Source organism: Bos indicus x Bos taurus, chromosome 13 (genome assembly GCF_003369695.1).
Source record: "Bos indicus x Bos taurus breed Angus x Brahman F1 hybrid chromosome 13, Bos_hybrid_MaternalHap_v2.0, whole genome shotgun sequence".
NCBI classification, from domain to species: domain Eukaryota; kingdom Metazoa; phylum Chordata; class Mammalia; order Artiodactyla; family Bovidae; genus Bos; species Bos indicus x Bos taurus.
In genome coordinates this window covers 19,488,565-19,511,300 of record NC_040088.1, presented here as the reverse complement: position 1 = coordinate 19,511,300, position 22,736 = coordinate 19,488,565, and the positions used below count along the sequence as shown (strand labels likewise).

At 40.5% G+C, this 22,736-nt stretch overlaps 1 protein-coding gene across 2 annotated transcripts in view; it reads right to left on the bottom strand.

The window, feature by feature from the left end:
* The window catches only part of PIGU (phosphatidylinositol glycan anchor biosynthesis class U), a 90,727-nt gene that overhangs the window by 32,045 nt on the left and 35,946 nt on the right, over nucleotides 1–22,736 (bottom strand). For both annotated transcript variants that reach the window (XM_027558751.1, XM_027558752.1), the window contains one exon: nucleotides 14,996–15,093. In XM_027558751.1, coding sequence (XP_027414552.1) covers nucleotides 14,996–15,093 — 98 coding nt within the window. The remainder of the gene's footprint in view (nucleotides 1–14,995; nucleotides 15,094–22,736) is intronic.

The following is a 22,736-nucleotide window of genomic DNA, read 5'->3' as shown; positions in this document are numbered from 1 at the left end:
CAACAAACTTTAAATAAAGAATCTATAGCATACAGATCCCATTCTCTGACCATAATGTAACTGGTCAAAATCATTAATAAAAAGGCAATCTAAAAACACATTAGGAAAATTTTAAAGACTTTTGTAAATAACTCAGGAGTCAAAGAAGGAATGATAATAGAAAGCTTTGATATTAGAAATTAACGGTTATGAAAATGTCTTATGTAGGTAAAACAGTACTCTGAGGGAAACACAACCATATAAACTTTGTGTGTGTGTGTGTGGTTGCACAGCGTGGCTTATAAGATCTCAGTTCCCTGACCAGGGATTGAACCTGTGTCCCCCTGCAGTGGAAGCATGAAGTCCTAGCCACTGGACCACCAGGGAAATCCCCATATAAACTTATTGAATATAAGGCTGAAAATAAACAAACATCCATTTTAAGATTTTATAAAAAGAACAGAATAAACTTCAAAAGAAGGAAGGAAATAATAAAGGTAAGAGTAGAATCTGTGGAAACAGAAAACAAAGTTACGACACAGGCATACTTCATTTTCTTTATTGTGCTTTGGCTTACTGCACTTCATAGATTTCACAGATACTGTTTATCACAAACTGAAGGTCTGTGGCAACCCTATGGGCACCATTTATCCAAAAGCATTTGCTCACTTTGTGTCTCTGTGTCACATTCGGCAATTCTTGCAAAATTTCAAACTTTTTCATCATTATTATGTTTGTTATGGAGATCTGTGATCAGGGGTCTTTGATGTTACTATTGTAATTGTCGAGGTGAACAATGAACTACACACTCATACAAGAGGCTAACTTAACTGATAAACGTTGTGTGTATTCTGATTGCTCCGCTCACCAACTGTTCCTGCTTCTCTCCCTCTTCTCAGGCCTCCCTATTCCCCTGAGACATAGTAATATCAAAATTAAGCCAACTAATAACCCTACGATGGCCTTTAAGTGTTCAAGTCAAAGGAAGCATTGCAGGTTTCTTACTTAAAATCAAAAGTGAAAGTCTCTCAGTCTTGTCCAACTCTTTGCAATCCATGGACTGTTTAGTCCATGGAATTCTCTAGGCCAGAATACTGAAGTGGGTAGCCTTTCCCTTCTCCATGGGATCTTCCCAACCCAGTGATTGAACCCAGGTCTCTCGCACTGCAGGCGGATTCTTTACCAGCTGAGCCACAATCAAAAGGGACAAATAATTAAGGAAGGTACATCAAAAGCTGGGATAGGGTGAAAGCTAGGCCTTCTGCACCGAACAGTTAGCCAAGCTGTGTATCCAAAGGTACAGTTCTTGAAAGGCATGAAAAGCACTACTCCAGTGAATACATGAATTATAAGAATGCAAAACAGCCTTACTGCTGATGTGGAGACCAGCCACAACATTGCCTTAAGCCAAAGTGTTATCCAGAGCAAGGCCCAACTCTCTTTAATTCTATGAAGGCTTAGAGAGGAATCAAACCTGTAGAAGAAAAGTTTGAAGCTAGCAGAGATTGGTTCATGAAGTTTAAGAAGAGAAGTCCATCTCTGTAACACAGAAGTGCAAGGTGAAGCCATAAGTGTTGATGTAGAAGTTCCAACAAGTCATCCAGAAGATCTACCTAAGAGAATTAACGAAGGTGGCGACACTGAACAACAGATTTTCAACGTAGACGAAACAGACTTACACTGCAGGAAGATGCCATCTAGGACATACAGAGAGGAGAAGTCAATGCCTGGCTCCAAAGCTTCAAAGATCATGCCAGCTCTCTTATTAGGGGCCAATGCAGCTGGTGACTAAGTTGAAGCCAATGTTCATCTACCATTCCTCAAATCCTAGGGCCCTTAAAAATGATTCTAAATTGACTTTGCAAACACTCTTTCTACTAATGGAAACACAAAGACTGGATGACAGCACATCTCTACAACATGGTTTACTGAATATTTTAAGCCTACTTAAAATGTTGAGACCTACTGCTCTGAAAAAAAAAAAAAAGGGTTTCCTTTCAAAATATTACTGCTCATTGACAATGTACCTGGTCATCCAAGAGCTCTGATGGAGATGAACAATGAGATTAATGTTCTTTTCATACCTGCTAACACACATGCATGGGGCTTTCCTGATAGTTGGTAAAGAATCTGCCTGCAATGCAGGAGATCCTGGTTCGATTCCTGGGTTGGGAAGATCCACTGGAGAAGGGATAGGCTACTCACTCCAGTATCCTTGGGTTTCCCTGGTGGCTCAGCCAGTAAAGAATCTGCCCGCAATGTGGGAGACCTGGGTTGGGAAGATCCCCTGGAGAAGGGAATGGCTACCCACTCCAGTATTCTGGCCTGGAGAATTTCTTGGACTGTATAGTCCATGGGGTCGCTAAGAGCTGGACACGACTGAGTGACTTTCACTTTCACCACACATTCATTTTGCATCCCATGGATCAAGGAGTCATTTCAACTTTCAAATCTTATTATATAAGAAATACATTTTGGGGGCTTCCCTGGTGACTCAGTGGCAAAGAATCTGCCTGCCAATGCAGGAGACACATGGGTTCAATCTCTGGTCGGGAAAGATGCCACATGCCATGAAGCAACTAATCCCATGTGCCACAACTACTGAGCCTGTACTCTAGAGCCCAGGAGCTGCAACTACTCACCCTGCACACCTAGAGCCTGTGCTCTGCAGGCTCTAGGTGAAGAGAAGAGAAGAAGCCTGAGCGCCCAGTAAGAAGCCTGAGTACCACAATTAGAGAGAGATCCGCTAGCTGCAACTAGAGAAATATCCACATAGCAATGAAGACCCAGCTTAGCCAAAAATTAAAATAAGTAACTAAAATTACTTTTAAAAAAAGAAAAACATTTTGTAAGTCTATAACTGCCACAGATAGTGACTTCTCTTTTGGATCTGGGCAAAGTGAATTGAAAACCATCTGGAAAGGATTCTAGATCAGTAAGAATATTCAAGATTCATGGGGAGGTCAAAATATTAAAATTGATAGGAGTCTGGAAGAAGCTGACTCCAACCCTCATGGAGGACTTAGAGGCCTTCAGGTCTTCAGTAGAGAAAGCAACTGCAGAGGTGGTAGAAATAGCAAGACAACTAGAAGTGGAGCCTGAAGATGAGACTGAACTGCTGCAATCTCATGATAAAACTTGATCAGACGAGGAGCTGTTTCTCATGGATGAGCAAAGAAAGTGGTTTCTCGAGACTGAATCTACTCCTGGTGAAGATGCCGTAAAGAATAACAGCAGCATAACCATTTAAGAAAATGGATTAGCAATGAAATTTTTTCCCATTAAAAAAAAAAGAGCAGGCCAAGCCAGTTTTACAGGAAAATTCTACCAACATTCAAGAAGCAGGTGATTCTAATCTTACATTAACATTTTCACAGCAAATATAACCTTGCTACTAAAATCAACTACCAACACAAAAGCAAAAATGCTAGGTGCAATATTGTCTAATTCAGCAATATAAGAAAACGATTACCATAACGTTGTATTATGACTGCTGCTGCTGCTGCTAAGTCGCTTCAGTCGTGTCTGACTCTGTGCGACCCCATAGACGGCAGCCCACAAGGCCCCGCCGTCCCTGGGATTCTCCAGGCAAGAACACTGGAGTGGGTTGCCATTTCCTCCTCCAATGCATGAAAGGGAAAAGTGAAAGTGAAGTCGCTCAGTCGTGTCCGACTCTTAGCGACCCCATGGACTGCAGCCTACCAGGCTCCTCCGTCCATGGGATTTTCCAGGCAAGAGTACTAGGTTGGGTTTATTACAAAAATGTAAGGTTAGTTAAGATAACGAAAGCTATTGATAGTGTATCACAAACAGCTTAAATAACTAAGATCAGTATTAGATACATGCAACAACTACTCATGATAAAAATAACAAACAATAAGATAATTCAGTGAAGTTAGCAGGGTATACAGCTAACAAACAAACGGCCATGATAATCATTTTGTAATGTATAGAAATATTGAAACACTATGCTGTGGGCCAGGGACTAACATAGTGTTGTAGGTCAATTATACTTCAAAAACAAACAAAAAAACAAACTCATAGCAAAAGAGATCAGATTTGTGGTCACCAGAGTGGGGAATAGGGAAGGGAGAACTGGATGAAGATAGTCAAAAGGTACAAACTTCTGGTTATAAGATAAATAAGTCCTAGGGATGTAATGTACAACACGATAAATATAATTAACACTGCTGGATGTTGTATAATAAAGTTGTTAAGGGAGTAAATCCTAAAAGTTCTCATCACAAGGGAAAAAAATTTTTTTCTTTTGTATCTGTATGAGATGATGATGTTTACTAAACATATTATGGTAATCATTTCATGATGTATGCGATTCAATCTCTGTACTGTATACTTTAAACATATGGTGCTACACGTTTAACTACTTCAAGCATGCAATTCAGTGGCCATTTTGGTTATTACTCATAGGTTTTTGACAGTTGCCTTGAAAAAAGTTTCAGATGTGTAAGGGTTAGCTCCTCCTCTAGGATCTTACCACAAAGAAAGCAAGTTTCAGTCTAGATTCTGGCACCCTTAGCAACATTTATTAAACAAATATCCATTAGCAAGCAAGCACACAACAGTTTACACAAACCACTGCAGAAGGCTGATTAAGTCCCAGCTCTCTCCCCTATCAGTTGTTGCAATCACCACTTGCAAGGAAGGTTCACTCAAGGCAGAAGTGACAATATCCCAGAGATAAGCTTCTGTTGCCCTTAGGGTCGCATTAGGTAACCAGAAATGTTACCTAGAGAAAGCTAGACACAGGATCAGTTAGGAACTAAGCCTCAGGCACCATCTCCAATGGAAGAAGTTACAGATTTTCCTAGATTCTTATTTCCTCCTCATGCAAATATAGGAAGTATCTAAAATGTTTTAGTTCATTCCACTTCTTTTGAATATTTCGATTTCACCTATGAGTGCCTACTTCTGATATTCAACTAATCTCACCAACAAAAATCCAATCTGCTCTGACATTAACTGTGCCGTAGTCAGCGAAGGTGCAGCTCAAGCTATGGAAGCAGGGATGGCAGCCACTTGTGGAGCACGGCCTTTCTGATGCAAAGCTAGTTGAGTACCACAGTGCATGGATGCTTCTTCAAAGTAACTCACTGCCCCTAAAGTTGAGGCTGAAACTAACTGGCACATGTATAATGTCAGATGGCCTATGCACAAGTATTTTAAGACAAGTTATAAAGACATCATATATAACTCCATGGTAATGACTTTAAGGAGAGTGGGAAGTCAGTCAAGAGAACAGAGATAACATTAGTGTTAAACATGAGAGGAAAGGAAACGGATCAACCCTATGGCTGCTCTCTAAGCTTGCACATACTTAGCGCTCCTCTTTTTTTTTTTTTTAATTTTATTTTATTTTTAAACTTTACATAATTGTATTAGTTTTGCCAAATATCAAAATGAATCCACCACAGGTATACATGTGTTCCCCATCCTGAACCCTCCTCCCTCCTCCCTCCCCATACCATCCCTCTGGGTCGTCCCAGTGCTCTAGCCCCATGCATCCAGTATCGTGCATCGAACCTGGACTGGCATCTCGTTTCACACATGATATTTTGGATATTAGTCCCCCACCCCTGCCAGGTATCAAATCCCTGTGTCCCCTGCAATGGGAACTCAGAGTCCTAACCACTGGGTTACTCTTACCTTCAAACTGTGCTGTCTCCTAGTCACATGTGATTATTTAAATTTAAATTAATGGAAATTAATTAAAATTAAAAATTCAGTTTCTCAGTCTCACTAGCACACTGCAGGTGTTCAATTGCCACATGAGGCTCCTGACTACTATGTCGACAGTATACAGATATACAATATATCCATCATCACAAAAGGTTCTATTGACAATGCTGCACCAAAAGAACAAAGTTTTCAGAAAATAGTACATTTCTGGGGATGGAAAATAATTCAACAAAGAAGAGGCATTCATAGACACATTTAAAGAGTAAGCCGCCTAGGTTCTGAGTTCCCTTCTAGACTTCTACCTGCCTTTGATAATTTTGATCTTCTCTTCTTCCTGAAAAATACTGCCATCTAGCCTAGAAGGAAGAAAGGGAGGGAGGGAAGAAACCACAACCCATGGAAGAAAAACAAAACAAAACAAACAAAAACACTTCCTACCTGCTAAATGACATTTAAAAAGAAATAAGCTGGGAAGTGAGAATGCCATGAAGAACTGAATCAGGTAGACTGTTCAAAGTGGTCTCTTTGTAGACCTCTGAAGCATATACCCAACATATGAGGCTTTTCTAACTTGGCAAATCCCATGAGAGCCTCCCAGTTTTTGCTTGCTACCATATTCTCAGTGCTTTATTGGACCTAAAGTGCTATTGTTGTTAGGAGTAGGAAATGATCCCCTCCTTGCCCCTGGCAAATCTGTGATTATGTGTATTAAATTTTAGGTATAATTTTTAAGACTTGGTCTTAGAATCGGGTTTGCTTTAGTGAACAGAGCTCTGAAAATATAATGTGGAATATTTACCGAGTCTATTTATAAAAACTTGCCTTGCTTAAAGATTAAGTCATCTTTTAGAACTACTTCTGTTACATTAAAGCAAGGCATACCTAAAATTTTTGAAAAAAGAAACTCAGGCAATCCTTTGATAGCTTGTTATTTATAAATACTCCAGCCAAACTTAATCTAGAGGTCCACACTACAAATTTCTCAGTGAACAAATGAGCATTCCTTTTACTCACCTATCTTGATCAGTAGCAAATGCTACCTTAAAGTGAAAAGTACGTAAGTAGGAAGGGTTGAAAGGGTGATGACCTAAACATTCTCATCAACTTTTTAAAACTTTTCACTGTAAAAGTAAAATACAAAATACATAAAACCAATATAAAACTTAGTGAATGATTATCAAGCAAACGATCATGAGGTCGAGAGAGACAGAGACTTCATGTCACTCCCTAAGTTTCTCTCTGTGCCCTGTCCCAACCAGAATCCCCTCTTCCCTCAAAGTAACAATTTTTCCTGGTTTTTATAGTACTCACTTCCTTGTATTTCTTAACAGCTTTCCATCTAAATATGCATGCTTTTATACTTTAACCTTGCTCATTAAAAAAACATTTGTATCAGATTTTTAAATTTAAGTACAGTTATTTACAATATTGTGCTGGTTTTAGGTGTACATCATAGTGATTCAGTATTCCTGCAGATTACATTCCACTATAGGTTATTACAAGATATTAAGTATAAGTCCCTGTGCTATACAGTATATCTTTATTGCTTATCTATTTTAAATGTAGTAATTCATATCTGTTAATCTCATGCCCTTAATTTGTCCCTCCCCACTTCCCTCTACCCCTTTAGTAACCTCAAGTTTGTCTTCTATTATCTGTGGGTCTGTTTCTGTTTTGCATATACATTTATTTGTACTATTTTTTTAGATTCCACAAGAGTCTTTGGCAGTTCCCTTGTTTTCTGATAACACAGTGTTCCAGGATTATCCTGCACACTTCCTGCCCTCAACCTAAAGTCAGCCATTACTCTAAGAAACCCTAGTTTCTTTCAGGGGCTAAAAATAGTAAGATTACAATCTGAGCGTCAAGGATAATCACTGATACTGGGTTGGTCATTGTTTCTAGATCTTTCAGTGAATATAAACACACATACTCAAATACCTAGAGAAGCCAGGCATGTAACAAATGAGTGAAGTGTAATAGAGATGAAGCATATGGACTGTGGAAAACTAAGGCGCTAAACTAAAAGCCAGATCTTCCAATTTTTCAAAAGAAGCCAGAAATATACATTTTAACATGAATTTTAAAAGTAATGACAACGAATAATAGAATTAAACACTAAGGTTACATAAAACACATCTGTGGGACAGATGTGGTCCATGGGCTATGTGTACCTTTAACCTGAAAAATTAAACCAGTGTGTCATTATATCCCAGAAGTCACACCGTTGCTAACACGTAAAAATATTTAGAGAAGTAAGAGAATTCTCAGATTGCTTCAGGAAAAGCCAAACTATAATAAGGAAGGGGAGAAATGTATAATTATTGCCCTCCCCATTAACTCTCTAAAGTACAGGGAGAAAGGCATTTTTCTATACAGAAACTATTTTCTTTCTAGGACATGGTGAAAAAAGGAAAAAATCAGTAATCAGAAAAAACAAAACTCTCAAAGAGAACTGAAATCTAACAAAAGTCTTTATATCTAAGCTATTGAAATCTCAGGCTGAGACCCAGAAGATATATTTTACATGATTAGGTATATTAGAGGCAATAAAACTGGTAAAAAGTTTATTGCAAATGCATGATCAACCCCTTACCCTCATTTTCACCTGTTCCAAAAAGAAAGGAAGCTAAGAACACTGCCACCTCTACCTTGGTCACTCTCCTGGAAGCAGGAGAATGAACAGAAACTGGCTGGGAAAGGAGGAGTAAGAGGCGAAAATTCTAAACAAGGCCCTGCAGAAATCCTGGGGAAGTGCCCTGTTATCAAGAAAGACCTGGTTGGATTTGGCTTCTTTAGTACAAGCCAGTGCCACGTGATCTGCTCCAAGCTCCAGAAATATAGAAATCACAGGGTTAATTTTTCAGTTCAAAGACAAGAGAGGTCAGATTGCATGCATGCATGCTCAGTGGCTCTGTCGTGTCCAACTCTTTGCATCTCCATGAACTGTAGCCCGCCAGGATCCTCTGTCCATGGGATTTTTCAAGCAAGAATACTGGAGTGGGGTTGCCATTTCTGCCTCCAGGGGTCAGATCAGATTAAAGCAAAAACCATAAGAACACTCAGAAGGTTATTTCACCCTGGTTTCTGTTATACCCTTTCAAAGAAAATAAGGACCTCAAACGCTCTAAGGAATCCCAAGCAAAAAGAAGGAAGGGAATAGAAACTTTCCTGACTGCACCAGGAACCTCCCTCTGTCGGCTTCACAGCTTCAGCCTTGAGGTCCTGTGCACTTGGCCCATCCTTCGCTGCAGCCTCTTGGTCCTGGGTGCTCTAGGGCTGTTTTCTTCTGCATGCGATCAGAGCATAACATTTTAAGCTTTTCTCTAATTTGGAAACTAGGCCCTAAGCCAAGGTCAGAGAAGAGTAAAGTTGGGGGAAGGGACCAGATGGGCTCAAACTACCATTCTCAGAAGTGACTCACCAGGGAGCCAGCTGCAGCATCCCCTGCCTTTGATCATGAAGCCTCTCTGCATCTCATGTAGGAAAGGGAAAAACAGCTTTGCCTCTGGCACTGATCAGACATGAGCATGTCCACCACCTGCCTCTTGTACCCTCTAGAAATACGACCAGCAGGATGGAGGCAGATCTGCAGTGTCAAAGGTGTAATTTCAAACTAATGCTTATAGTTCTTTTGACTCTAAAAAATGAATTATTTTCTCTTCTCCCTGTGCTGTGCTTAGTCACTCAATCATGTCTGACTCTTTGCGACCCCATAGACTGTAGCCTGCCATGCTCCTCTGCCCGTGGGGATTCTCTAGGCAAGAATACTGGAGTGGGTTGCCCACTCCTCCAGGGGATCCTCCCAACCCAGGGATCAAACCCAGGTCTCCCTCATTGCAGGTGGATTCTTACTGTCTGAGCCACCAGGGAAGCCCAAGAATACTGCAGTGGGTGGCCTATCCTTTCTCCAGGGGATCTTCCCAACCCAGGAATCAAACTGGGGTCTCCTGCATTGCAGGCAGATTCCTGAGCTACCAGGGAAGCCCTCTCTTCTCCCTATCACCTCACATATCTCCACACTGGTGACCATGTCCTTTTTAAGAACATTTAAATACTAATAACCATAACTAATATCTATTGAACTCATGTCATACTCTGTTCTACATACTAGACATGTATTAACCCTTTGCAGTAGCTACTACTGTATTATCTGCATTTTACAGACGAGGAAACTGAGACATACAGAAGTTAAGTAGTCACTTCCCAGGGTCACAGAGCTTATCAGAAGCCAAGCCAAGCCAACTTCAGAGCCTGTATTCTAATGTCTCTCCTTTGCATTATAAAATTCTCACATAGAAAAGTTGAAAAAATAATACAATAATCAACCAGATGGCTGTCATCTAGATTAAATATTAATACCCTGCTATATATAAACTTTTCTGTGTGTATGAATTTCCTACACATGACATTTCTCCCCCAAATATTCCTGCATATAGCTTCTAAAAATAAGGACATGCTCCTATATACTATAATACTCTTCTCAATCCAAGAAATCAACAATTTCCTATAATCATCTAATATCTAATCTATCTTCAAAAATATTCTGAATATCCTCCAAACATCTTTTATAACTATTTTTTCCAAACCAGAGTTCAATCAAGACTCACCCATTTCAGTCAATTACTGTCTCTTTCATCTAGAACAGTCCCTTCACTTTTTCTTTTTTATGACATTGACTTTTTGAAGAGATGTAGACCAGCTGTCTATATCTCTATATTTTGATTGTCCTATATTTTGGTTGGTCGAGTATTTCCTTCCATTGTTTAAATGATAGTATCATTTAACTTGTGCTTCTGCTCTTGTGGCTCAGACGGTAAAGCGTCTGCCTGCAATGTGGGAGACCCGGGTTCGATCCCTGGGTCAGGAAGATCCCGTGGAGAAGGAAATGGCAACCCACTCCAGTACTCTTACCTGGAAAATTCCATGGACTGAGGAGCCTGGTAGGCTACAGTCCATGGGGTCGCAGAGTCGGACACGACTGAGCGACTTCGCTTTCTTTCGCTTTTCTGCTCTTGTACTTCCTAAAAATCAGAAGTCATATCTAAAGGCTTAATCGAAGTAAACATTCTGGGTAAAAATACCTTGGAGGTGATGCTGTGTGCTCTGAACTGATGACATTATGAAGCACATCATGTCAAGCCATTTCACCATAAGTGATGCTGAGCTGGATTACCTGGTTAAGGTGGTGACTGCCACAGCACTCCTTTGTAAAGATTCAATTTTCCCTTTGCTTTTAGCCAATAATTTAGAGGTAGGAGGGGGTACTATTATGGCACCATGAGGATGCAAATACTCTGTTCTCCAAAAAATCTTTCATCTAATGATTTTAGCATCCAATGATGTTCTTTGCTAGATTTAATCATTTCACTGATGATTACCCATTCTAGCCTTCCTTCTGCAGTTATAAGCTGGCAGTTTTCTGTAAAGAACTTTCCTTCATTAACTAGGGAAGAATTATAGCTCATTTTAAGAAGAAAGGGTAATTGCTTAGTTTTTTTCTTCTAAGTATTGATTTTCAGAGTAAAAAAAATTGATAAAAGAGCCATATTTAATGATGGCACGTGCATTTTTTTCTCTTCCCCCCTTTTCTGAGCATCACTATAGACACAGAGACTTTTCTTCAGTGTTTTACAATTACTTGCAGTAATTATTCTTTTGATACTCAGAATATAATAAATTTAGTCACATTTTTAAAATTATTATTAAAACAAACAACTCAATCAAAAACTGGGCAGAAGACCTAAAAAGACATCTCCTCAAAGAAGATGTACAGATGGCTGATAAACACATGAAAAGGTGCTCAACACTGCTCACTATTAGAGCAATGCAAATCAAAACTACAATGATGACCATGACCTCACACCGGTCAGAATGGCCATCATCAAAACATCTACAAACAATAAATGCTGGAGAGGATGTGGAGAAAAGGGAATCCTCTTGCACTGCTGGTGGGAATGTAAATTGATAAGAGTCACTATGGAGAACAGTATGGAGAGTTCTTTAAAGAAACTAGAAATAAAACTATCATATGACCCAGCAATCCCAGTACTGGGCATATACCCTGAGAAAACCATTCTTAAAGACACATGTACCCCAGTGTTCACTGTAGTACTATTTACAATAGCCAGGCCATGAAAGCAACCTAGATGTCCATCATCAAATGAATGGATAAAGAAGTTGTGGTGCATATATACAATGGAATATTACCCAGCCATAAAAATGAATAGATTTGAGTCAGTTCCAGTGAGGTGGATGAACCAAGAGCCTGTATTTGGTAACATATACATTACCATATGTAAAATAGACAGCCAGTGGGAATTTGCTGTATAATGCAGGGAGCTCAAACCCTTGCTCTGTGACAATCAAGAGGGGGTAGGATCAGGTGGGAGATGGGAGAGAGGTTCAAGAGGGAAGAGACATGTGTATACCTATGGCTGATTCATGTCAATGCATGGCAGAAACCAACACAACATTGCAAAGCAATTATCCTCCAATTAAAAATAAATAAATAATATTATTTTTATTTATTTGGCTGCATGGGTCTTAGTTGCAGTGTGTGGGATCTAGTTCCCTGATGAGGGACTGAACCTGGGTCCCCTGCATTGGAAGTGTAAAGTCTTAACCACTGGACCACCAAAGGAAGTTCCCCATTAGTCTTCAATACTATTTTGCTCTCCATCCATTAAGATGTACCAGTCGAGCCTGTGCCCTCACATAAATGACATAATCTCTCCTAGATGGATGGATGTGTCTATAGAGGGCTTTAAAAACTCTAGAAAAATATAACCTCAAAAGCAGATGTATCATTTTCCTGTGGTTATCAAATCCAATTCAATTAGGGGGATGAAAGGATTTTTAAGACTATCAGGTCTAACTACCCATCTGATGCTTACAGCTTTGCTACAGCTCCCCACTAGGTGGCCATTCAGTATGTAGCCTAAACACAGTGACCCACAGGAACTCAACTCACTTGAGGCATCCCAGGCTGTCCTAGACCTGCCTTATCCTGGGCTGCTTATGGTTCCCACCCTTCCTCATATTTAAACAAGTGGGTTTATTTCCTGGATGTCACTGGATTGATTTTCCAAATGTACTACTGTGCCTCACAAGGCCCTACTGCCTTTCAAGGCCACTTCATACACTTAGATAAAAACACATAAATATAGTACGTGTAATTTCTACATAAATGGGTCCTGTAGTTTATCTCACTCTTTCCAGTCCTGTTCACCACATATACAGAGCTGCCACACAGCCAATTCTACCTCCTAGAATTCTGCATCTAGTCCCTCATCTCTCCATTTCCCGTGACACTGATCTGGGCCCCTAGTCAAGCCCTCTGACTCGACCTAATACGATGGCCAAACTCTTCCCAACCTCAGCTCCTCCTCACTCCAATCCAACCCAGGCTGCTGCCAGAGCTGTCTTCCTTTAGGACTTCCTGCTCAGCAACCTTTATTAAAGGCTTTTTATCTGCAGAGTCTCCCAGAGTGTCTAGCATACTGACTCCGGATGCTCAGTCCATACTTGTGGAGGGAGGAGCTGAACAAAGTGACCGCTTGAGTAGCTAGACTCCATGACTCAGCCACACTGTCCACTGTTGTCAGGACAGAATTTCCTTGAGTTTTAAATAAGAGCTATTTTACATAACATAGTATTTAGTATTTGGCTTAACAAGCCACTTAAAATTTTTTGGTCAGTTCATGTGTCTCAGTAAATATACTTTTATAGTATTAATCTGATAAATAGTTGTACAGAAATTCTGGTTGCAATGCATTCTTTGTGGTGCTCAGATCTTCTAAAGAATAAACTGTAAATATGAAGCAAGAAAGGAAATAACCAACAACATACTGTTATGTAAGAAGATGTCTGCTTTCTACAAGAAGCTAGAAAGCAAGTCAAAGTAAAATAACTTCACAGGATGATGATATAGCTATTAAACTAATAATCATAAATCAAATTTGAAAAGCCAGTGCTGGTGGCCTGGGAGGAAGTGGTTCACTTTAGACGCTGATGGTGGCCCCACAGATTGGCTCCAGATTTCTGGTGAGCAGTGTGGTCTTGCATAAAAAAACTATAAAATTTCTCACACTTTTGGTGCTAAAAATTTAGCTGGAAGAACACACCTTAAGGAAATTAAATGTCTATACTACTTATATTAGTGACAACTAGGGCAGCTCTCAAATTCCCCAAATAGGAGAAAGACTAAGCTAACCATGTGCCACTGTACACATCAGCCAAAAGATACATGAGGAAGTCACTTAAAAGGACAAGCACACATGGCCTATTTCAGTAAACAGAGGTACACACTCAGTTTCAGCAGCAGTTGCACAGAAATTTTATAATTAAGAACAAGGGTTCTGAAAACAGACATTTCTTGGTTTGAATCATGGCATTGCCCTCCATACCCTTTCACGAAATGTTTCCTTCTAAGAATGGATTTGGAACCATGCAGGACCTGTAAGCAGCTACTTGCTCTTGAGGAGATGTGTATATTCTTACTTGAGTAGAAAAGACAGATGCTTAAGAGCAGGCTCTGCCCAAGCTCACATCTCAGCAGTCACTTGCTGGCCATGTGACCTCAGGCAAGTGATTAAACTGCCATACATTCTAGCTACAATGTATGTGTCTAATATCATTACTAGTAGATGAATACACAGCTTATAATATGACCAACCTGTTAAAGTTCTTCTGTGGTTGAAATGAGATGAAGCCTGGAGAGTGCTCAGCATAGTGACCAACAAGTAGTAAGTTCTCAGTAAATATTAGCAGTTTGCATTCTTCAACTAAACTACTGATCTCCCACTATGGTCCAGGCATTGCATCAGGTACACCCACAACATTAAATTCGTAAGAACCTTACAAAGGCAGTGTTGTTATACAAAAAAAAGTTAAAGAAATGGGCTCAGAGAAGGATCTGTGAATATTAGGCAAAAAAAAAAAAAAGAATGCAAGGATCCCAATTACAAACATAAAAATGAAATGCACTGATACATTTGCAATGATATGTATAATTAGAACATAATGATCATTGGGGGTTCCCTGGTAGCTCAGATAAAGAACCTGCCTGCAATGCAGGAGACCTGGGTTCGATCCCTGGATCAGGAAGATCCCCTGGAGAAGGAAATGGCTACCCAAGAGTTCACTTTGTTTAAAGTTAGTCAAGTTTCTTTGTGTTTTCAAGGAGAAGCAAGCAAATGTGAACTGGAGACGCAGTCCCACAGCCTTTATTGTGCCATGCCCTTCTTTCCCCTAAGCAAGGACCATGCTGTGTATTAAAGGTCACCTGAGTGTTGGCTTCTGACCAGCAAGTGCTTACCTGGAGGAGATAGAGGAGTCCTGGGACAAACAAGGTGAGTGGGTACAGAGACTGGTACGTTGCTAAGGCAAGAAAGATAGCACTGAGGAGGGCACTACCTGTAAAAAGAAATAAATACATGGACTAATCCAGGCACATCGATTAGGATTCAATTCAACCAGTCCCCCCAAACAAGAAACTTCCAATAACTGCTGTCAAATAATCTGTCAAATGTCTCCTTGGTGCCTAAGATGTATGCAAACTCACAAGAGTGAGAACTTCTTGGCTTAATTTCTAATAAAAGGAAACCAAGAAACTCAAAACCACTTACCTTTAACAACACCACAGGTATATTTCTTGTAAAATTTTCAGACCCAGAAAAATTTTACAAAACTTCAGCCCAAAGATGAATAAAAAGATCTAGTCTGTTAACACCCATGTCCTATTTAACTAAACAGTTTATTAAGCTTACAGTTATTGCTTATGAGATTCAGAGCTGTGAAACCTATACTTTTTTGGGGGGTCGCAATGGGCAGCATGCAGGACCTTTGTTCCCCAACCAGGGATCAAACCTGGACCCCCTCAGTGGAAGCATAGAGCCCTAACCACTGAATCACCAGGGAAGTCCCTGAAACCTATACTTTTGATTGTTGCAACACTCCATCACTATTTTTATAATATTCTTTCCTTTTGTATATGCTTTTTATTTTTTCAGATTAAAATATATTTATCTTTATTAATATTCTACATAAAATGGGCCGCTATTCTCTATTCTCTACATAAAATGGGCCACTATGGAATTACTAAATATGATGTTATAAGGAATTTTCAATGACATGGAGATATACCATTCTATTAATTGAAGATCATAAAAGAGATACATGCTATAACCTCTTTAAAAAATATACATAAATATATTTTTAAAAAACCTAAGTGGTTAGGCCACAAATTTCAGTGTTTTCCTCTGGGTGGTTGGATTATGGTGATTTTTCATTTTTGCTTCTCTGTATTTTCTAAACTTCCTAGAAGGATCCTTTGTTTTTGTCTTCAGAAAAAAAACAGATATCTTGTCTCCCAAGGTAATAGAAAAGAAAGCAAAAATAAACAAATAGAACCTAATCAAATTTATAAGCTTTTGTACAGCAAAGGAAATCATAAACAAAACAAAAAGACAACCTACGGACTGGGAGAAAATATTTCTAAATGATACAATTGACAAGGGATTAATTTCCAAAATATATAAACAGCTCACACAATTTAATAACAACAACAAAAAAAAAAACCCAATCAAAAAATGAGCAGAAGACTTATACAGATATTTCTCCAAAGAAGACATACAAATGACCAACAAACACATGTATGGAGGTTCCTTAAAAAGCTAAAAAATAGAGTTGCCATATAATCCAAAAATCCCACTTCTGGGTGTGTATCTGGAGAAAACTCTAATTCAAAAAGATACATGCACTCCAATATTAACAGCAGCACTATTTACAAGACATGGAAACAACCTAAATGTCCACCAACAGATAAATAAGGAAAGAAGATGTGGTATATACACTCAACAGACTACTACTGAGCCATAAGAATGAAATAACGCCATTTGCAGCAACATGGATGGACCAAGAGATGATCATCTAAGTTAGAAAGACGAATACCATACGATATCATTTATATGTGGAATCTAAAATATAACACGAATGAACTTATTTATGAAACAGAAAGACACAGAGACACAGAAAACTAACTTACTGTTACCAAAGAGGGAAAAGGGATGACAGAGGGTTAAGTTAGGACTTTGAGATTAGCAGATACAAACTACAACATTGTAAATCAATTATACTTCAGTTTAAAAAAACTAGATGGATGTAAGAAAAAACTGATACATATTTTTAAAAACCAAGTAGCTATTGCCTTTCAGATGGTTTAAGATAAAGGAATACCCTAAAATCAAAGCTAGAGATACCTAGTTTACCACAGAGATTCGAGAGTGGCCCAGAAATCAGTAGAGATCAAATGATGGTCCAAGGCTGGTATCTATAATGGTAATATTTCATCAAATAATGTTGCTCGTGGTCACTCTTATTAGTGTGGGGTCAACTTTTACTGAAAAGAAAACAGACATCCTCTCAAAGGTGTTTCATAAAAGAAGGAACTATTCACTCCACTCAGTCTAGGGAATTTTACCCTCTCCCAACTCAGCTCCAGAAATAAACAGAAGGAGCTGTTCCATAGGACTTTTCTGCCCACTAATGTGGTCTACGCATAGTGGTTTAACTTGCGTTTTTTTTTTTTTTTTTTTTATGGTACAAAAGTGATAAGCATTCAGCAGAAACCATACTTCTAATTTTGAATATTCTTTTTCCCCAGACTAGTGATGGTGAGCAGCAGCAGCCGCAGCTCCCAGTCAACCAGTCAATCTCGAGGTTAAACAATCAACACACTTGCATCCATTCAACTATTCTGCTTTTCACTTTCAGCACAGATTCAATAAATTGCATGAATATTCAACACTTTATTATAAAATAGGCTTTGTGTTGGATGATTTTGCCCGCCCAACTGTAGGCTCATGTAGGTGTCCTGAGCACATGTAAGGTAGGCTAGGTTAAACTAAGCTACAATGTTCAGTAGGTGAGGTGTACTCAATGTAGCTTTGACTTAGGATATGTTCAACCTGTGATGGGTTTACTGGGACATAACTTCATTATAAATCAAGGAAGATCTATACTTGGAACATCTGAGAGCCACCTTGGAAGAGGGAGGGTTATGAAAGCGACTACTTCACTGGAGAGTGATGGAGAAAATAACTTTGGGTGCTCCACACTTCAAGCCAATGAAATTCACCAGCTGAAAACAATTCCTCGTTGAAAGAAAGTGGAAAGAAAAGAGGAAGCTGGAAGTAAAAGACCAGGGACAGAACCCTATAGAATGGGCTGCTGCTGCTGCTGCTAAGTCGCTTCAGTTGTGTCTGACTCTGTGCGACCCCATAGACGACAGCCCACCAGGCTCCCCCATCCCTGGGATTCTCTAGGCAAGAATACTGGAGTGGGTTGCCATTTCCTTCTGCAATGCATGAAAGTGAAAAGTCAAAGTGAAGTCCCTCAGTTGTGCCCGACTCTTAGCCGACCCCATGGACTGCAGCCTACCAGGCTCCTCCGTCCATGGGATTTTCCAGGCAAGAGTACTGGAGTGGGGTGCCATTGCCTTCTCCAATAGAATGGGCTATTGTTGACTAATGCCAGCATGACGGCCTATATCCACGGTACTTATAATTATGACTGAGCAGGGACAGATCGTGCCCAGCCAAGCTATGTTACCAGCAGAGGCCCCCACACAGCTAGAACCAGAACTGGGTCAATTCTAAGATAGGGAGATGGTAGTGGTGGGCAAGGTCCTATTCTGGAGTCCAACAGCTAGGGGGACTCAGAATTCCTTGACGAGGGCAAAAAGGTGAATGATATTTTGTGGGAAACCAGCAAAGAAAGGGGAAAAGCTGGAATGAACTTTTGGGGAAAAAAAAAAAATTTAGCTGTGTCAGATCTTAGTTGCAGCATGCAGGATCTTTCATTGTGGCAAACAGGCTTCTCTCTAGCTGCAGAGCATTGTCGGCTCAGTAGTTGCGGTGGCATGGGCTTAGTTGCCCCTCGGCACATGGGATCTTAGTTCCCTGATCAGGGATAGAACCTGTGTCCCCTGCACTGGAAGGTGTATTCTTAACCACTGGAGCACCAAGGAAGTCCCAAGAACTTTTAAATTTAACACTGTTTTCTACAGAGATTAATGGCCCTGGGAGTGAGAAGAGGCCCAAGGGTCTGTTAACAGAGGAGGGGTAATGTTTCAACTCCATTCATTCTTACAAATGTGGTGAAAACAAACACATGGCTTTCACCCCCTCTCTCCCAAGAGACTCCAGGGAGAGAAAGAAACAAAGCCACCTTCTGCCCTAAGCACCCGAGATCAGTAATTATTTGTCTGGAGCAGCTAACTATTTATAAGGCCCAATAGAGAAGAAACTGCCCCAAGCTAAAGAATGGATTTGTGAGTTTTAGAATACTTGCTTCCAAGATCAGGAAGAAGCAGTCTTTCTCCTTCGATGAAATAATTAGGAAGGAAAAATCTGTTCCTTCCGCTAGTCCCTCTACCAGTATGCGGCATCAGCAGCTCTCTGGACATTGCAGCTCTTCTTCAACCCTCCTGCTCTCACAATCTTACCACCAGTCACCACGCCCCACTGACCCACCTCTGGAATAGCCATCACTGCAATTCGCACTCTTATCTTCTCTCACCAGTTTTTAGCAGGTTCTTCTTCCTTCTCAGGGGTCTCCCCACCTCCCTCCCATCCAATCCATCCTGGTACAGAAGTACCAGAAGGAAACGTCTAAAAGACAGTTTAGATTGTGACAAGCCCCTCTTAAAAGACTTCTCAGGGTTCTATTTCATCTATCAGATTATGTCCAAACAGCAGCAAACAAGACCCTTCAACGAGAACTTCCCTGGAGGTCCCGTGGCTAAGACTCCATACTCCTAATGCAGGGGGCCCGGGTTTGATCCCTGGTCAGAGAACTAGATCCCACATGCCCCAACTAGAAGTTCCCATGCTGCAAGTAAAGATCCCACATGTAGCTATGAAGATAGAAGATCCTGTGCACCACAACTAAGTCCTGGCTCAGCCAAATAATTAATTAATTAATTTTTAAAAAGACCCTTCACTATCTGGGTCTTATTTCCCGAGCTTCATCTCTCACCATCCCTACACATCCTCTGTTCTTCAGCTACACTGGATCATTCCCCAGTGTCTAAAAACATCATGCCCTTTCATTCTTCTGTGTCCGTTCTCAGGCTATTTCTTAGCTGTCCTTCTCTGTCCTCCTTCTAGAACAGACCCATCCTGTAGTGACCAGTTGAAATGTTACTTCCTCTATGAGGCCTAAGCAGAGATGCTAATGACAGTCAAGTACAGCTACCATTTACCCATCACTTACTAGGGGCTAGGCACCTATCCTCTGTATGTCAAAGCTCTTTAGGTGAAGAAACCAAGGTACAGAAACAAAGATAATGTATCACGTTAAGTAATGGGATCACTCAGCTGATTCCAGTGCCCATTTTCTTACTCATTCAACACTCTCATTCAGTACTGACACTCTTCTAATAATTTGCTAATATTTTTCTCTCATGTGTCTGTGAGTTAATCAAAGACAATAAACCTCTCTTAACTTAGAATCTCTAGCATCTTAGTACAATACCTCACCCACATGGTGAATGAATGAATATCATTCAGTGATACATGTGAAATCCTTTTTATTTTTGTAATTATCTTGTTTTTATTTGGCTGCACTGTGCAGCTTGTGGGATTTTAGCTCCTGGACCAGAGATCAAACCCACACCCTCCAAAGTGAAAGGGCAAAGTCCTAACCATTGGACCACCAGGAAGTTCCCCTGAAAACTTTTTTTAAAATCTTAGGAGAAAATCAATTTCCTTTTTTTTTTAAATTGAGATTTAATTGACATATAACATTACATAAGTTTTAGATGTACAACATAATGATTTGATATTTCTACATATTGTGAAATGATCACCTTAAGTCTAATTGAGACCAATGTTCTTGAGAAAGGAAAACTTATGAAGTATAGAATACAGAGTAATGAAACATGTAGTGTTAGTCATTCAGTCATATCTGACTCCTTGCGATCCCATGGACTGTAGCCCTCCAGGCTCTTCTGTCCACAGAATTCTCCAGGCAAGAATACTGGAGTGGGTTGCCATTCCCTTCTCCAGGGGATCTTCCCAACCCAGGGATTGAACCCAGGTCTCCTGCATTACAGGCAGATTCTTTACCATCTAAGCCATAAGCCGCTTACCATAGATTCTGACTTTTAAATAAAACAGACCCTGCAGAATAGCAGTTGAGGACCTGTGGTAGGCGGCCAGCACAGAGGATGTGGAGCAAACTATTATAAGACTGAGGCCTCTGGTCTGGGGGCAGAAACGTGGTCCTGCAATAGTCAGGAGCCTGGTGTGTGGGAGGCTAGGGCATGTGTGGATGGGGCACACGCACAGTCTGAGCAACAGTGAGGGGGGAGAGTGGAGGCACACGAGAGACTCAGACAGGGCTGACATGGTTTTTTAAAAAAACTAGAAGAGGCAAGAAGAGTGAATTAGGAAGGCAGGAGGATGGTATGTGCTTGGGACAGGGTCAGGAAAGATAAAAATAAAAGGTGTCTTCAAATATTTTAGACACTCTTGAGAGTCCCTTGGACTGGCAGGAGATCAAACCAGTCAATCCTAAAGGAAATCAACCCTGAATATTCATTGGAAGGACTGATGCTGAAGCTACAATCTTTTGGCCACCTGATGCAAAGAGCCAACTCACTGGAAAAGACCCTGATGCTGGGAAAGACTGAGGGCAGGAGAAGAGGGCTGAAGAAAGTGAGATGGTTGGATGGCATCACTGACTCAACAGACATGAGTTTGAGCAAACTCTGAGAGACAGTGAAGGACAGGGAAGGCTAGCGTGCTGCAGTCCATGGGGTCACAAAGAGTCGGACACAACTCAGAGACAGAACAACAACAATACAATATGCAAACGTTTCTGGAGTGCCAGTTCTATGCCAAGCCTGTGCTGAGTGCGGAAGACTGATGACTCAGATAGTTTCTGTCCTGAGGGAGCTCCCAGTAAACAATGACAAAATATGGGAGGAAAGTACGGTGCAAGTATTCAGAATCCATTAGGAGAAGATGACACCTGAGTTTTGAACAATGAGTAGGTGAGGCCTGGCAGTCCAAGGGAACAGCAATTACACAGGCAGGAGGGCTAGGGGAAGAATGGTATACTGGGGGTGGAGGGATGAGGATCGTAATTAGCTCAACATGGCAAAACAGAGTTGGAAGGAGTGGCTGGAAGAGGGTGCAAAAGGGACTTTTGTGAATGTTGGTAACATCCTGTTTCTTAATATGTTGGTTACTCATCATCTTATGAAAATTCATTCAACTGTACACTAATGATTTGTGCTCTTTTCTGTATGTTGTACTTCAACAAAAAGTTATAATCTAAGAAGTCTCAGCAAGGGACTTCCCTGGTGGTCCAGTGCTTAAGACTGTGCTTCCAGTGTAAGAGGCAGGGATTCAATCCCTAGTCGGAGAACTAAGACCCCACATGCCACGCAGTGTGGTCAAAAACAGTCTCAGCAAGCAAGTAGGTAGGGGTCAAATCAAGGAAGGCTTAGCTTGCACAATCATTCAAGAACATGTCTACAAGCCTGGGCATGGTATTTCAAATAATAATGAAGTGGCAGCCTCATTTGGGCAAGAGCTAGGGCATACTGCTCATCTAACCAGGACAAACTATACCAAGAAGACTGAATTTAAAAAAAAAAAAGAGATAATTGCTACCATTTATCTGCTAGAATGGCCCAGATACTCAGGCACTAGGTTTTCTGTACCAGCTCTAGTCTTTGGCCTTATCGTAAGAATATTAAAGTAAATGAGTCAACTGTATACATGCACTGGCTGCAGGAAATTTTATTATCTAGCCAATCGAGCTTTGACTATGTTTTCCAAGCCTCTATTTGTTTCAGCGTGAAGGCCAAAACAAGCCTTGGCAAGACCTGGGCTAACACTCTGCCTCCAGAGACTGTACTTTGAAGGGATCTGGGCCTGGGTCAGGGGCAGAGCTATAGGACAGTGCAGGAATGTCGATGAGGTGGGGCTGTGGGGGCTCGTTCAAGATGTGGAATTCAAGTAGAATGAGCAGAGACTGGGACACAA